Source organism: Brachypodium distachyon, chromosome 3 (genome assembly GCF_000005505.3).
Source record: "Brachypodium distachyon strain Bd21 chromosome 3, Brachypodium_distachyon_v3.0, whole genome shotgun sequence".
Classification (NCBI taxonomy): domain Eukaryota; kingdom Viridiplantae; phylum Streptophyta; class Magnoliopsida; order Poales; family Poaceae; genus Brachypodium; species Brachypodium distachyon.
This window is the reverse complement of record NC_016133.3, coordinates 36,702,136-36,716,004: the sequence shown is the minus strand read 5'-3', so window position 1 is coordinate 36,716,004 and position 13,869 is coordinate 36,702,136. Positions and strand designations below refer to the sequence as shown.

At 45.2% G+C, this 13,869-nt stretch overlaps 1 protein-coding gene across 4 annotated transcripts; it reads right to left on the bottom strand.

The window, feature by feature from the left end:
- Positions 1 to 6,044: 6,044 nt before the first annotated feature.
- LOC100828905 (serine carboxypeptidase-like 10) lies at positions 6,045 to 10,900 on the bottom strand. 4 transcript variants are annotated; one of them, XR_731620.3, is made up of 12 exons: positions 10,423 to 10,898; positions 9,351 to 9,470; positions 9,139 to 9,241; positions 8,966 to 9,003; positions 8,263 to 8,364; positions 7,873 to 7,953; positions 7,637 to 7,789; positions 7,373 to 7,444; positions 6,967 to 7,085; positions 6,692 to 6,842; positions 6,484 to 6,529; positions 6,045 to 6,321 (listed from the first exon to the last, which is right to left on the bottom strand). XR_731620.3 is itself a non-coding variant. In XM_010236759.3 (12 exons), exons 1-12 carry the CDS (start codon positions 10,831 to 10,833, stop codon positions 6,238 to 6,240), a joined length of 1,443 nt encoding a protein of 480 aa, XP_010235061.1. In that variant the 5' UTR covers positions 10,834 to 10,895; the 3' UTR covers positions 6,051 to 6,237. The 4 variants fall into 4 exon arrangements, 3 of the variants coding, with proteins under 3 accessions (XP_014755513.1, XP_010235061.1, XP_014755514.1); XM_010236759.3 differs by having other exon boundaries at positions 6,051 to 6,321; positions 6,729 to 6,842; positions 10,423 to 10,895; XM_014900027.2 differs by lacking the exon at positions 6,484 to 6,529 and having other exon boundaries at positions 6,729 to 6,842.
- Positions 10,901 to 13,869: the final 2,969 nt, after the last annotated feature.

Here is a 13,869-nt window from a genome sequence, read left to right as displayed (position 1 = left end):
GTCAAGCTATGGTATCAGGTTTAAGTGAACTGAGACAAACATGATGCTCCAGCTGTTTCCTAGATTCCATTCCACGCTCAACAAGCAATAAAAAATTACATGAAACCAGTTTGACAAAAACAGAAGTTCTCATCCATTACAAAAATTCAGTACATCAAAGATATTGGTATTATCCCTAAAAATGAAATTGATATTAATAACTCATGACTCATGAGTCTATCTTGTAGGTGTTATCACCACACAGCCTAACAAAGATATGTGCATCACAATCACATCTCGTGGTTGTATTCTTATGTCTTTTCTTTAAGGGTTCTTCAATCTCTTTAGCCTTTTTGGACAGGAATCCTTCCTTATTGCACATGAAGCGCTTAGTCCGGACCACCTCATTTTGCAACTTCTTTTGCTGTCCAATACGAACTCCAAAACCCAGATGATGTGCATAGGACTTATACAACTCCTCCACAGCCTCGAGTCATTGGAATGCCATCCCAACTTTTGGCTTTAATTTCTCATCACATTTTGGTGTAAAAAGATGAAGGCACTGAAACATAAATAAATAATCACAGTCAGCACTATTATGCATAACTTGCAAAACTGAGTAGCACGATGACCATCGAAAGTTTATCAAACTGACAAACAAAGGAATGCTTTTTCTTTATGGGTGTACATAATTCTCCCTCGGTCATTTGAAATTGCACGTTATTAAACTAAATTAGACAAGAAGTACACATATATGTAGAACATATACTAAGATTGAGTTGATTTATGTACAATGATAAGACAATTAAGAGAGAAACATGCAGCTGTGTGCATCATATGCACATGCAGTTCAATGATTAAAATAACAGGAAGCACACATGTATGTACAACATACATTAAGATTGACTTTATTTCAGTACTCTCCAACCTGAAAACGCATGTTTTTTTTTTGAGAAAACCTGAAAACGCATGTGTGCAAGTCAAGCCACAATCAGCAACAATAGGGTTTTGGAGAAAAGGATCAGGGGCAATAGGGCTTTGGAGTTGGAGAAGAACCGTACCAGGGAAAAGGCCATGGAGATCAAGATCGTTGCATCTTGATATCGGTGGGGAGGAGGCCAAGGAGGTTCCCTCCGTTGGTGTTGAAGCAGATTTGCCGTCCCTAATTCCAGTGGCCGCCATGCCGATCGATCTCACTCTATGCCACGGGAGTAGTTTTGCCAGAGGAGTCGGGAGTTGGGGAAGGTGGCATACGTTGGGGGTTTTTTGGCATATTTTCAGGTTAAGTTGGCTTGAGGTGGGCGGTTATTTGCAAGTTTGCCGTGGAAACACTGTCACACGCTTGATTTGAATCGGTTGGCTTAGACGCAAGGGATACACGGATGCATTCGGATGATCGGATTCACCAGATACGGCGCCTTCTATACCAATATATTAAATTGGAGTTGGTGGTGATGGTACGGACGTCACGGTAGGTCTTTTCATCAAAATTATGAGGGATATGCCACTTCCGCACGAGAAAAAAAACGTTTCGTCTGACCGTGGGCGTGGGATGCCCCCACAGGGAAGCCCGCCGGACCCCACTGCCGCCGTGCTGCCACCCGGACAAGGAAGCCCGTCGGCGTCGCTTGCAGCTCTGTTCGACGACGCTCCAAGATCCCCACCCCCCACCCCCCACACCGCTGCTCCGAGCTTCGCCGCCAACTGCTCTACGCTCCGACGCCTGCTGCTCCCAGCTCTGCCAGCCACCCCAAGCTCTACCCGCCCCCCGACGCCGCTGGAGTCGGAGAATCCATCCCACGAGATGACCGCATCGGGCAAACAACTAAACAAGAAGGGCAGAAGGGCCAGAGGGAGGTAGAGGAAAGAGAGCACCGGAGGGGAGAGAGAGCACGACGGGGAGATTGATGCACATATTTTAATTTATTTTTACCTAATTGATGCACTAATACATGATACAGGAGACTCTCATGCATGTACGAGAAATTAAATTAAAATAAGAATATATAATTTAAAGTATACTTATTACAAATATATAGATGATAAAGTTGATAAGCGTTATATGATTTCATATAGTTGTTTACAAAAAGATGCTACTCCATCTTTTGTCTCACAAACGTTTTTCTTTCTCTAGCGGACCTAGGTTGTTTTCCCATTGATATAGCATGGATGGATGTGGATGCATGCATCAATTCATACTTCCTTGGAGTATCATGATATGAAGTATGTTTTTGTCTTTGCATTGGTCAATGCAGAGGCCGGAGGTACGAGCTCCTTTTCTCTTAAAAAAATTTGGAAACAAGAACATCTAGTAAAAGCAGCAAGCTGATCCATAGCCAAGAAAAACAATGTGACACCATGGAATGAAGTCCAGAAATTTAATATTCTCATATTTGGGAAAGAGTTTTTTTATTGTCTTTCTTTCTGCACCGTTCTTACTTATTACTTGGCATCTTATTTTTAGTTTTCCTCCACTCTCCGGTCCATATATAAGTCTATAAGTTTTAGACTTTAAAACGTTTTAGAAGATGTAACTTTGATCACTGTTTTCTATTGTAATATATGTATAAATCTAGTATACATATAATATTTGTGGAACTACTTTTCAAAATGAATATATAATATGATTTTCATGTCAAGTATGAATATCAAAATAATACTGGTAGTAAAAGTTTTAGAAGATTGAGGGAGGCTATGTCCAAGAGGCCACCTACTCATGTTCAGCTTAAATGAACCTTCATTTTAATATGGCTTGGGAGATCAACAGTGGCATCTTAACCTTGTAACTTATTTGTGACAACAAAAATAACTAGTTCCTCCGATCCATATTAACTGTCTCAAATTTGTCCAAATATGGATATATTTATACCTAAAAACCGTTTAGATACATGTAATATTCCACAATTAATATGGATCGGAGGGAGTAATTCACAAGGTTCAATCAACTATCCAGTTCATAGATGTGAATGTACATCTAGAGAATAAATCACCAAGACGAGACCAAAAGTTGAGCTGAAATTGTTCATTGAGATAAACTTCAGCAAAACTACTAACTAAAAGTGAGATCACATCAAAAACACAATCTCAGCATATAATTTTTTGGGGCTACACCCTCCAGAACCTTCGATCCACTGTACATTGGTTTGACGAAGAAAAAGAGTTTTAGACTTGTAGCCACTCACAAAGTACAGAAACTGAGTACTAATGCTTTGAGGAAGAAGAACCAGTGTTCCATGGTTTAGAACCATCAGTATCGATGTATTTTCTTGCAGCGATCACTATCTCAGTACAAAAATATTGAAGTACTATCCAAAACATATTTACTTACATTCGGAAACTGTTTCTGAACACGCTGCAACTCTCCTCCACATGTCCTTTCCCGGTGCCTTCCAAGCCAAAATTCTGACGGAAGTGGCCATGAACTGACTGCATGCCTACTTGTGGTTGATAGGGAAACTTTTGTTTTTTTTGTGTTGTAGTACTTGCTAATCAACTTACTATGGCCCACTGTCTGATTGTATATGGTCATAGCAAGTTCGTACTAATATTCTACGCATCGCATCGCTCAATCTAAATAGCTAGGCAAACTCTTGGATTGTGCGGGGGAGCATGGAACATAACAAAAGGATACATATATAAGGAGTATGACTGGTCGGTTTGGTGCAGCATATATATATCCAAGTTAAATGACCTGTCACATATTGTGATTTTAAAAAGAAAAATCTCAAGCTATTGGGACTGCCATTTGGTAATCAAAGTAGTAAATAGTGGCAACTAACTTGGTTGGTGGTGAACAAAATCTTAGGATATGATTCCAAGATTTAAGATGTGTCGATCACCATCTTTTCCTGGTACGGTGATATGCATCATGGCTAGGACAGATAAAGGTGACCAAGAAAATTTTCGGGGCACTATTTAGCACCTCAAAAACACTACATCTTTTGTTTCAAGTACATTTTCTTTCTCTAGCGGGTCTCGGTGTTTTTCCATTGATGGCGATGTGTCAAGTCACATGTTTGAAATGAGACTGATCAGCGACCACCACCAATGGTGGTCCCTATATACCACTGCCACTGGTGTTCGGCGGGAATGCCCCAAACGGCCTCCAGTGACGGTGATGTTTTTGGCCCGAATGAACCGCCACTGGAGGGTGTTCACGAGGGGGGCATTTTGTCGTAGTGGGAAGGAAAGAGCAAGAGAAAAAAGAAGCGAAAACATGAAAAAATATCCTATCGAGGGGGATTGTACGGGAGAGGATCTTTGAGACTTTGTAACAAAAGATTGTCAAGGGTAGATTGAGACTTGCCTTCTAGCAATGATTATGACAGGAAATTATATGGCCCTTGCAATAGATAAATTTTCTCACAATTCATTGATTAAGTTTCACAGAACTACTACTGTTGGGCATAGGTTTTACAGTTAGGCACAACAGAGGCTTCTAACACCAAACTACTGTTTTTTACTTCTGTTTTTTTTTTAAGAACACAAAACTACTGTTCTTGGTGTAATTTTTTTACTTTAACCAAACCCCACTTATTAAGGCATTTGACAGTAAACCTGACAAATTGGACCTACATGTAAGATCCACGTCAGACATTTTTTTTGCATCAAACCCGCTAGCCCCCTGGGCTTTTTTTTTCTCAGTTTGAAGGAGTTGTGCCCGTGCCGGAGTCGGGGAAGAAGAACTCGAGGAGCCGGCTGTGGGGAGGGGGGTTGAGGGGGAGAGGAGGCGGCGTCCTGGGCGAGGCACGCGGCCCCAGCGCCGGCATGTGCAGGCGGGCGGGCGGGGTGCGGCGCGGGTGCGCGGGCAGACGGTGGGCGGCGGCGCGGCGCGGGCGGGCAGCGCGGCGACGGTTCAAGCACAGGCAGACAGAGCGATTCCGGCGAGGTTACCTTCGATTCCCTTCGCAAATCCATGGAGGACGAGCACATCAGAGCCAGTGGTGGGGTAGGGAAGAAGAGAAAAACAAAAGATGGAATATAGAAAAAGCCGAGGGGGCTGGGCGAAAAATAGAGTGCCAGCCTCATCGGTTTTTCTATAAACAAAGCTCTAATCCGGTAGATCAGGGCTATGTGAAAATAATTATTCAAGAGTACAAGAGTAGCAGTCTTGTGTCTCAAATTGTGTCTAACTGAAACCTAGACTCAATAGTAGTAATTTTGTGAAATATACTGCAATTCATTTTTATCGATCTAACATTAGATCTTGCGTGAGACATCTACGGACTGCCAGTGACAACCCTATCCGTGAGGAGTTGAGCCTGGAGGAACGACAAGCTGGTTCCCACAATCGTCCTTGAGCAATCGCAGAGGCTAGGTTTGATAGTTTCTGTCTTTTCAGAAATTCACCTTGAGCTCGGCATTCATGATTACCAAACCATGGCTTGACCGAATTGTGCATTCCAATCAAAAACTCTATCTTCCCATGAAAATCTCGTGGGTCGAGCACCTTCCTCACTCGGCAGAAGTAGGCGCATTGTAGTCACGCATCTATCTTCTATCATGCATGCAAGACACTAATCCTTTCCCGGTACATCCTATACCTAAACTTTTGCTATCTTGCATGCAAGATTTTCTCTTTGTGTGTGATGTACATGGATTCATGATGAAGATAGTTCAAGGCGAACACTGAACAGAAATGCATGGCATTCCTTCTTTTATTCTGTGTGGTGTGTGCTTCAGCTTGCCTTCCTAATGCTCAAGATATATATGCATGCACCCTTGCGAGGACACGCTAGTGGTACAACTGTATAAGCACGCAATATGAATCGAACAATTGAGAGGAGAGGGGCTGATTGCAAGAAGAAAGGTGACAAAAGAAATACTCTCTCCAATCCATATTAAGTGTCTCTAATTTAGTGCAAGGTTAGTACAACTTTGTACTAAATCCAAAACACGTATTATGGACCGGATGGAGTATATACGTCAATCTTTGTGTTTCTCATCTTTGGGTTCTGAATTAGACACATGTGGTCTGTCATTTTCGGGTTCCCTTATTGTCTATAGATACTTGGGTTTTGAGTACCAATTAGTTTTCTGCATATTTAGTTTTTGGAGATAGCTTGTAGAAGTTCATATAATGCTCTTCTTTGACCATCGACGTAATTTCTGAAGATCCAGTTCAGTTAGAGAAATTCCATACTGAAACATGCCTTGCTACGGATTTATCTTTTTGTAGAACTGTGCTGCCACAGGGGCAATGCTGACACATAATAGACATATGAACCTCCATACGTGGTGTACAAATAAAATCCACGATCAAAGAGGGTGGCCAGAAAGCCATCTATCGATCATAGCAAGACACTCCCTGGGCATGTACTCCGGAGCCGTGTGGCCAGCACCCTGCATATATGCAAGCAGATTATGTAAATGAATCAATCAATTCATTTCTTCTGAACTGTATTTCTATTACAGTATTACTTTAAATTTAATTTGAGGACACTGGCAAATTAGTTCAAGTTAAATGGAAAGCAATGATCGATGTACCCATATACACGTGCATACCTTCACAGTTGCGTATGTGAAGTTATTGGAGTAAGCTCTTGTGAATCTACTCAAATAGAGAGAAAGAAATTTCAACAATGTACTATATAAGACATCAATATATGTAGAATAGCTGTAGCACATATAAAGAATTTAAATTACGAATATTTAGGACACGTCACTATTTTGTGCCCAATGGAAGAACAACATTTGAGCAAAAATGTCGTACGTCTGCGTTGTTAAGTTGTGAGTCGGTTCCTCCTTACCCTGCAACTTGGCTGTCCACGTACCATGGTCGCCAATCGTCTGTAATGGAGAGGTTAAGTTGCCTGATCCAGGCTTGGGTGCCGACAAAAGAGATTTTACTGTCATGATCACCGCTGCAAGCGTCGTACAAACAAACATATCTCACAAAATGGTCGAGTACTTCAGCCAAATAGATTTCTATAATCTATAGACAGAACAAGAGAGAGGGAGAGAGCAGTCGTCACCCCAGGCCCTTACCTGTATACCATGGACCGGTATCCTCTGGTGATCAAGGCTAAATGTTCACCCACCGTACTGCTGATTTCCTTTGTGTAAGGCAAATGGAAATCACATCTTTGCCACAGTGGAACTGTTCCCTGCAGCACGTAAAAAATTAAGCTCCTTGTCAGTGCTACAGAGAAAACTGAGCTCTGCTTTGGTGGCATATAAAGAATACTCTCCTTCTAGAAAAAATGTATTCCCTCCGTCCAACAAAGGATGTCTCAACTTTGATTAAATTTGAATGCATCTATACACTAAGACAAGTCTAAATACATCCAAATTTTGACAAACTTGAGACATCTTTTGTTGAACGGAGGGAGTAGTAAAATCTCTCCTGTAAGTATATTCCCCTAGCTAGAACCTACTACCATTCTTAATTTACCTTGCGAATACCCAAACTCTCCCTTACAGCTTCGTCATTTGCCCAAACTTCAGATAAGAAGTAGGTGGAATTCTGCATTTATTAACCAAATAAAGCATGACAATTAAGATGCATAGATGATGATACAGTTAACCCTGTACAATCAGAAGGGTACATAAAATTAAGCAACGGTAGTACGAAATAAATTTGATCCAAGAAGGAGCAAACGATCGAGAAATGAAAATGAAAATTGAGAAGACATATTGGAGATCAATCTAAATTTACCCTGCACACAGATGAAAGTGTTGCTGACTCAAGCATCAACCGATTCGTTCCATTCTCTGGCAACGTCGTCGGCTTCTTGTGAACAATTGAGAGGTCAGGATACTCCAGACAAGTTGGCTCCAGGACATGCGCGCCATTTAAATCCCTTGTGCACTGCATGCCACACCAAAAACCACCGAGTCTCAGTGTCTCACCTACTTGCTCTCAATAAGTTCATGCTTGATATTCTCACTTACATCGTTGATAGCTTGGAGGGAATTGGCACATGCAGGATTAGAAGGACTGTGGTATTCTCCTCTACAGCTTTTCCGAGCGGGCTACAGGGTGGATATTGCATTAGAAGGATTAAAGATAAAAGATTGCAGTGGTATTTTTCGAATCTGCAAAAATTGCAGTGGCATATATCTAATTAACCCTATATACTTTCGGTGTTGCCATATAATTTTCCACTTCAGTGCTGTCCAAAATAAATAGGTAGTGAACCATATTAAATATGTAAGCAAATATGCATTTAATTAGTTGATCTGGCTGAGAAGAATTTTATTTGTTTTGATACATCGATAAGATTTTTGGGACTCGGTACCCATCTTTTTCTGTGAATACAAAGACAAATTTAACTATGTCACCTCGTAGAGTTCATCTGGTATAATTCCCATCCCGTGAAGAAACGGAAGTTGACCATTGTCGTCTAATCTTATGTCAGTCACTGGATTGCCGGCAATAACACCCTAAAAATATCAGATAAATTTTCGCATGGTTATTAGTGATCACTCTTTATAGAAATTAAAGGATCACAGATAAATACAATGGTGCTTAAACAAAATTTTATAGGAATCAAGGGATATATTAACACAGTTTGTGGATAACGTTGGAAAGAGAAAGAGAGAGGGAGGGAGGAGAGGCCGACTTTAAACTATGCATGCTTAATCTCTTAACTGGAGTATTATTTAATTTTGGAAACCCTACTTATTTGAGGTCCTATGCAAGGGCACACTTTGCACATGCTTGTGGGTATGGCCGTATGGTCCTATTGACGAAACTATTTAGGAGACCATCTTTGACCTATGGCGGCGTTTCAAAGCAGGAACCAGCGTAGGGGCAAACTGGTTCTCAAGAAGAGGGGATTGTCAGTACTCCTACGTTGATGGATTGTCATCAGGACTTTCACAGAGGCCCTGCCTTATCAGTTCAGTTCACTGATTTAGATATGAGGAAAGAAGAGAGACACAGAGCTCTAGAAAGGGTAAATCATGACAATAACACAACAGATAAAGTGAATGGGCTAAAATCTTAATTAGAATATAATTCATGGCAGTAAATATAGGATACCTTGAGATTTATAAGTCGCTCATCACCAGATTCTATCCCTATAATGAAAGCAGCATGAAATTAAAAGCAATTCAGTTTATAGTCATGAAAGGGGGGGGGGGGAGCATGTGCTTTCAACAAACTTGTATGACAAGTATCCATCAGCAGAAGAAATATGAAGAAAATGTGATTACCTTTAGCTATTTCCATGGCGAGAGAAGGTATGATTATGCCGCTATATGAATCCCCCGCGATGTAGAGTGGATTTGACAAGAACTGTGGGTGCTTATCAAGCCACTGCATAGAAAAGAGTAATTCAAATGGAAAATTGCACGGTTGATTAATTTGTACTATAATAAAGAATATCATATTAAAAAAAGAGAGATTGATGGGTAATGAAACAAACCGTTTCGAGGAAAATTCGGAGCTGGCGAACAACCATGGTGTCGCTAGGTGTGGCAGCATGTGCGGTGTCGTACGAAAAGCCGGTCCCTGCCGGAGAATCCATGAAGATGACATTGCTAACCTACAAACCAACCAGCACAATGCACTTATATATTGTACTCCTAGACACAGTTAATTATACAGTGAGCAAGAAAGCAGAAAGGTACTATTACAAAGAAGAGAAAAATAGATTTTTCATCTCTCAACTCCTCGCACTGTTCGTATTTTGTCTCCTAAGAAAAATCTGTGGATATCCCGTCCCTTATATCTTTCTAAACCAAACGCATTTAGTCCCTGGTCTAACCCGAACTGGTTTTGTTGATGACATGGCGTGGTTTTTGACCCGGAGCGTGCACGTGGTGGTAGTCCAAGTTGGCATCCACATTACCTTCTTCTTCTTCTAGCTCGTCCTAGGCATTTGGTCGAGCAGTTGGTGTGCAGCAGAGCCAACCAATCTCCTGCAGCTCGCTGCGGCCGGGCTTCCTCTACCTAGCTCACCCCGACCATCGCGGGGAGAGAGCATGTTGGAAGCGCCGGGGTCCGCCGCGTGGCTGTACATGGCGCTGGCGTGCTCGTTGCCATCGATGGGGATTGGGGAGCAGCCCGTGTGTGTGCTGTGCTGGGCTGACCCGGCAGCAGCTCGCCGATAGAGAATGCGAGCGCGGAGGCAGGGGCGGGCTGGGTGCATCTTTTCTCCTCGCCGTTGCTTGGTACAACCGCACGCCCGCTGGGATCATCCCGATAACCAAGCTGCACGCCACCACCAGGAGTCCATGGACGCGAACCCCGAATACGAGCTTCGCGAGCACGGAATCACCGATCCGATCTCATGGTGCCATTGATTGAGTACTGCACAACTCCGGCGCCGAGCATGTGGAAGGCTGTGGAGACCAGTCGGTCGGTCATTGGCACCGACCACCGCCGGCACGCAGCAGTGAACTTGGTTGCCTAGACATTTCGTGGAAGGCTATAAACTTGTTTTCCTCAACGCTGATGGCCAAACATTTTGGATACGCACGGTAAGTAAAACTAACCTGTGTCCAAGCCTCCGTCTTGTACAGCAGAGTCGGCAGGCCTCCGGCGTAGCCATCGAAGTCGAAGGAGAGCGGGCCGACCTCGTAGACTAGGCCGGAGAGGGCGGAGCAACCGGGCCCGCCGGTAAGCCAGAGCAGGACGGGGTCCTCCGCCGGGGCGCGCTCCGACTGGATGAAGTAGTAGAAGAGCCGCACGCCGTCGTCCTGCCCCACGTACCCTGTCTCCAGCGAGAAGGGCAGGGCGCCGCCGCCGATGTACCCCGGCAGCCGCGGCACGGCCTTCGTGGTGATCCACGGCGCCGCGCGCGCGCCGTCGCCGGAGGAGGAGAAGACCAAGGCGTGGAGGAGGATGAGGAACTTGCATATCATCAGCAGCGGCTGATGCAGGGAGAGTAGTTTCGTCGGCGCCATTGCTGAGCTGGTAAGCTCGATTGAATCTAGCTAGTAGTAGTACTCTAAGTAGCACGTTGCTGATAAATGTTAGGTGAGGTGGCTTGATCGTGATAACAACGCTCGTCCCGGCCACACGTACGGAGGACACATGCATCTGAGCGGCTATCTCGTGGGAATATTTTGCTATTTCTTTCTGAGACGACTGACAAACTTTTAAGTCGACCATAACGACCATTCGATCAAATCGATCGATGAGATCAAATCTATCGATGAGCTTCGTGTAAGATTCACATGCATGTAAAATGATGAGCTATGATGGTCGTCTTAGTTAGACATTTGTTCCAAAAGAGCTTAGTACTTTGTTTGTGTTAATATGTTTCATCTTACTTTTTCTCATTTGAGGAGATGCTCTGATTTCATACTTAGACTTGGTTTAATTAAAAAAACACCCTCTAAACTTTTTTTCCTATGCTAATAGATCTGGGATGTGAATTTATATCATGTAGGACAGTAGGAGTAGTTGTTTTTATTTCTCAGCTAGATTAGCTTTTTTCATGCCTCCTTTACTATCTACATGCAAAGTGATAGATATTATGTGTGAACCGGTATTGTCGAATATCACAGAGGGTTCAGTCACTTGGTAACAACTGAAACATGTTTGCTCTCAAGTAGCATGGTAAATAAGTTGATTGCCACCCAGGCTCAGCAATAGTCAAAGCAATTTTTTGTGTTGTTCATCTTTGTGCTCTGTTGACTGTATTGCCTATTGTGCATAGATATACGACTCAAAACCCAAAGATTGTTGACATCACACAGGAGTTTCTCATCTTTGTGTTCTCAGTTTCTTTATAGATAACCTAAGAATGATATATACATAAATCTTTGTGTTTCTCATCTTTGGGTTCTGAATTAGACACTTTTGGTTTGTCATTTTTGGGTTCCCTTATTGTGTGTAGATACTTTGGTTTCAAGTACCAATTAGTTTTCTGCATATCTATCAACCACTGTGTGCCTGATCTTAGAGTGTTGGAAGATTGTACGTGAACCATGAGTGAGACTGTTCGCCTCTCCGGCGACGCCGGAGGCGAAAGAGAGAACCCCGCCGGAAAGATCCTCCGTGAGAGTGAAAAGACCCATACCCCCACTCTCCCGAGCAGATCCACCACCCACCTCGACTTCCCTCCACTCCTCTCATCCGATGCGCTCAAGTCCCTGAGGAAGTTTATCCTGAACTCTCCCGATCCACTCCTTAGCCTGGATAGATGTAGAGCCAGAGCGTGCGAGATCTTCGAGTTCTAGGAGAACTGCCCCCTTCCCTCCTCTGCCGTTAATGGCGGATCTCAAGGCCTGCGAGGGGACCCCCCCCCCCCCTTCGAGTCCCAGGCATTTTGCCTTCCCCCGGTGTTACTACCTCAACGTCCCCACATCGGTTGATGGCGATTGATGACCGGAGTCATGAGAGAAACCAGGCCGCCACTAAGGCGGAGTTATCACGGGAGAAATCCATGGCGCTCCCCCTCCACCCCCCCCCCCCCGACCCTATTTATCCCCCCAGCGACAACATCATCACCCCACCCGCCTCCATACCTCCGCCTCCACCACCATTCACCATTCCTGCTGGGGGCATGGCCTCCGGCCACTCTTCGATGGCGGGGGACGTCACTCAGACAACCAGGACCCTTGGAGCGCAGGCGAATCCGGCGGGAGTTGAGCCACCGCCGCCTTTCGCCGAGTCCCCTGTCAGGAGGATGGAGGCGCCCACTGACACCTCCAGGATGCAGAAAGGGAAGGACCCAATGCCCGAGACCGCGCCAGCGGGGCGCAAGAAGACCGTCGTCATCAACATGACCAAAGCCCGAAGCTCTGCTCAATCCCGCTTCCTCGCAGTGGGTATTTTCCTGTCCGTGCTCACAGTCTCGTCCAAACAGGTCGTCGACCACATGAAGAGGGTGTGGAAGATCAGGGGCAGTGTCGACACCCACAACCTCAGCGACAAGCGCTTCATCATCGAATTTTGTGAAGAAGGCGACTTCAGCCATGTCACCCGTGGGGGCCCATGGAGGTACTGAAAGGATGCTATCCTGATCGAGGCGCTCAAGGACGGAGAAGACCCTGATGCGGTGAACTTTGAAGCGATCCCAATCTGGGTCCAATTCAAGAACATACCTTTCTATCTCCTGTCCAAGGATCTGACAAGAGAGCTCGGTCAAAAAATCGGCGTGCTCATTAACATTGATAACTCTGCTCGTGGTGATCTATGTAGTAAGTTCGTCAGCGCGAGGATACGCCTACACATTAACGCAGCTCTCCAGGAGGAAATTGATCTGGTGGACAAGATCACCAATGAGGAGGTGCCTGTCAACATCTTCTACGAACGCCTCCCAACCTACTGCACGCGCTGTGGCCATATCGGACACGCCGCTGACAGATGCAGCAGAACGGCGCCAAACAGCGTGAAGATCGTCAAGCCGGACCTGGAGGTGGACGCGTTGCAGGTGGATGACCCGAGACGCTGGGCGCTGCCAGAGTCCACTGGCGTTGGGTGCCACCCGCGGCCCCCTACCCTCCCCTGCCCCCCCCCCCCCCCCCCGGCTGCTCTGCTTTCAGCCCCCAAGGCTCATCTTCCCTTGGTCAACCTGATGGTCAAAAAAGTGGCAAACCTCTCTGTCTAGGACAAGGAGCAGTCCTTCGCCCCCCGGGGGGGTGGGGCTTATCAACCAGGACCAGAAGCAGATGCCGACCACCCACACTCCTGCCTCCTAGAACAAGACCCCGCCGGCTGTGAGGGGTGACAACAGCCAGACTGCCCCCTCGAGCCGGGGAAAAAAGAAGAGCTGGAGGCGATCCTGTCGGGGAAATCTTCCAAAGGCCAGTCCAACGCTGACAACCCAAGGCTTAACCTTGGGGGCTCCGCGTCCTTGGTCCCCGACCAATGAAGACGGGGAGTGCCGGGAGCCGGCTGCCAAAAAGCACGCGGGCACTTGGCCCACCCTTAAGGACTGCCTGGGCGAGGAGGGGCTCAAGAAACTCAGAGAGATGGAGCTACAGAACACA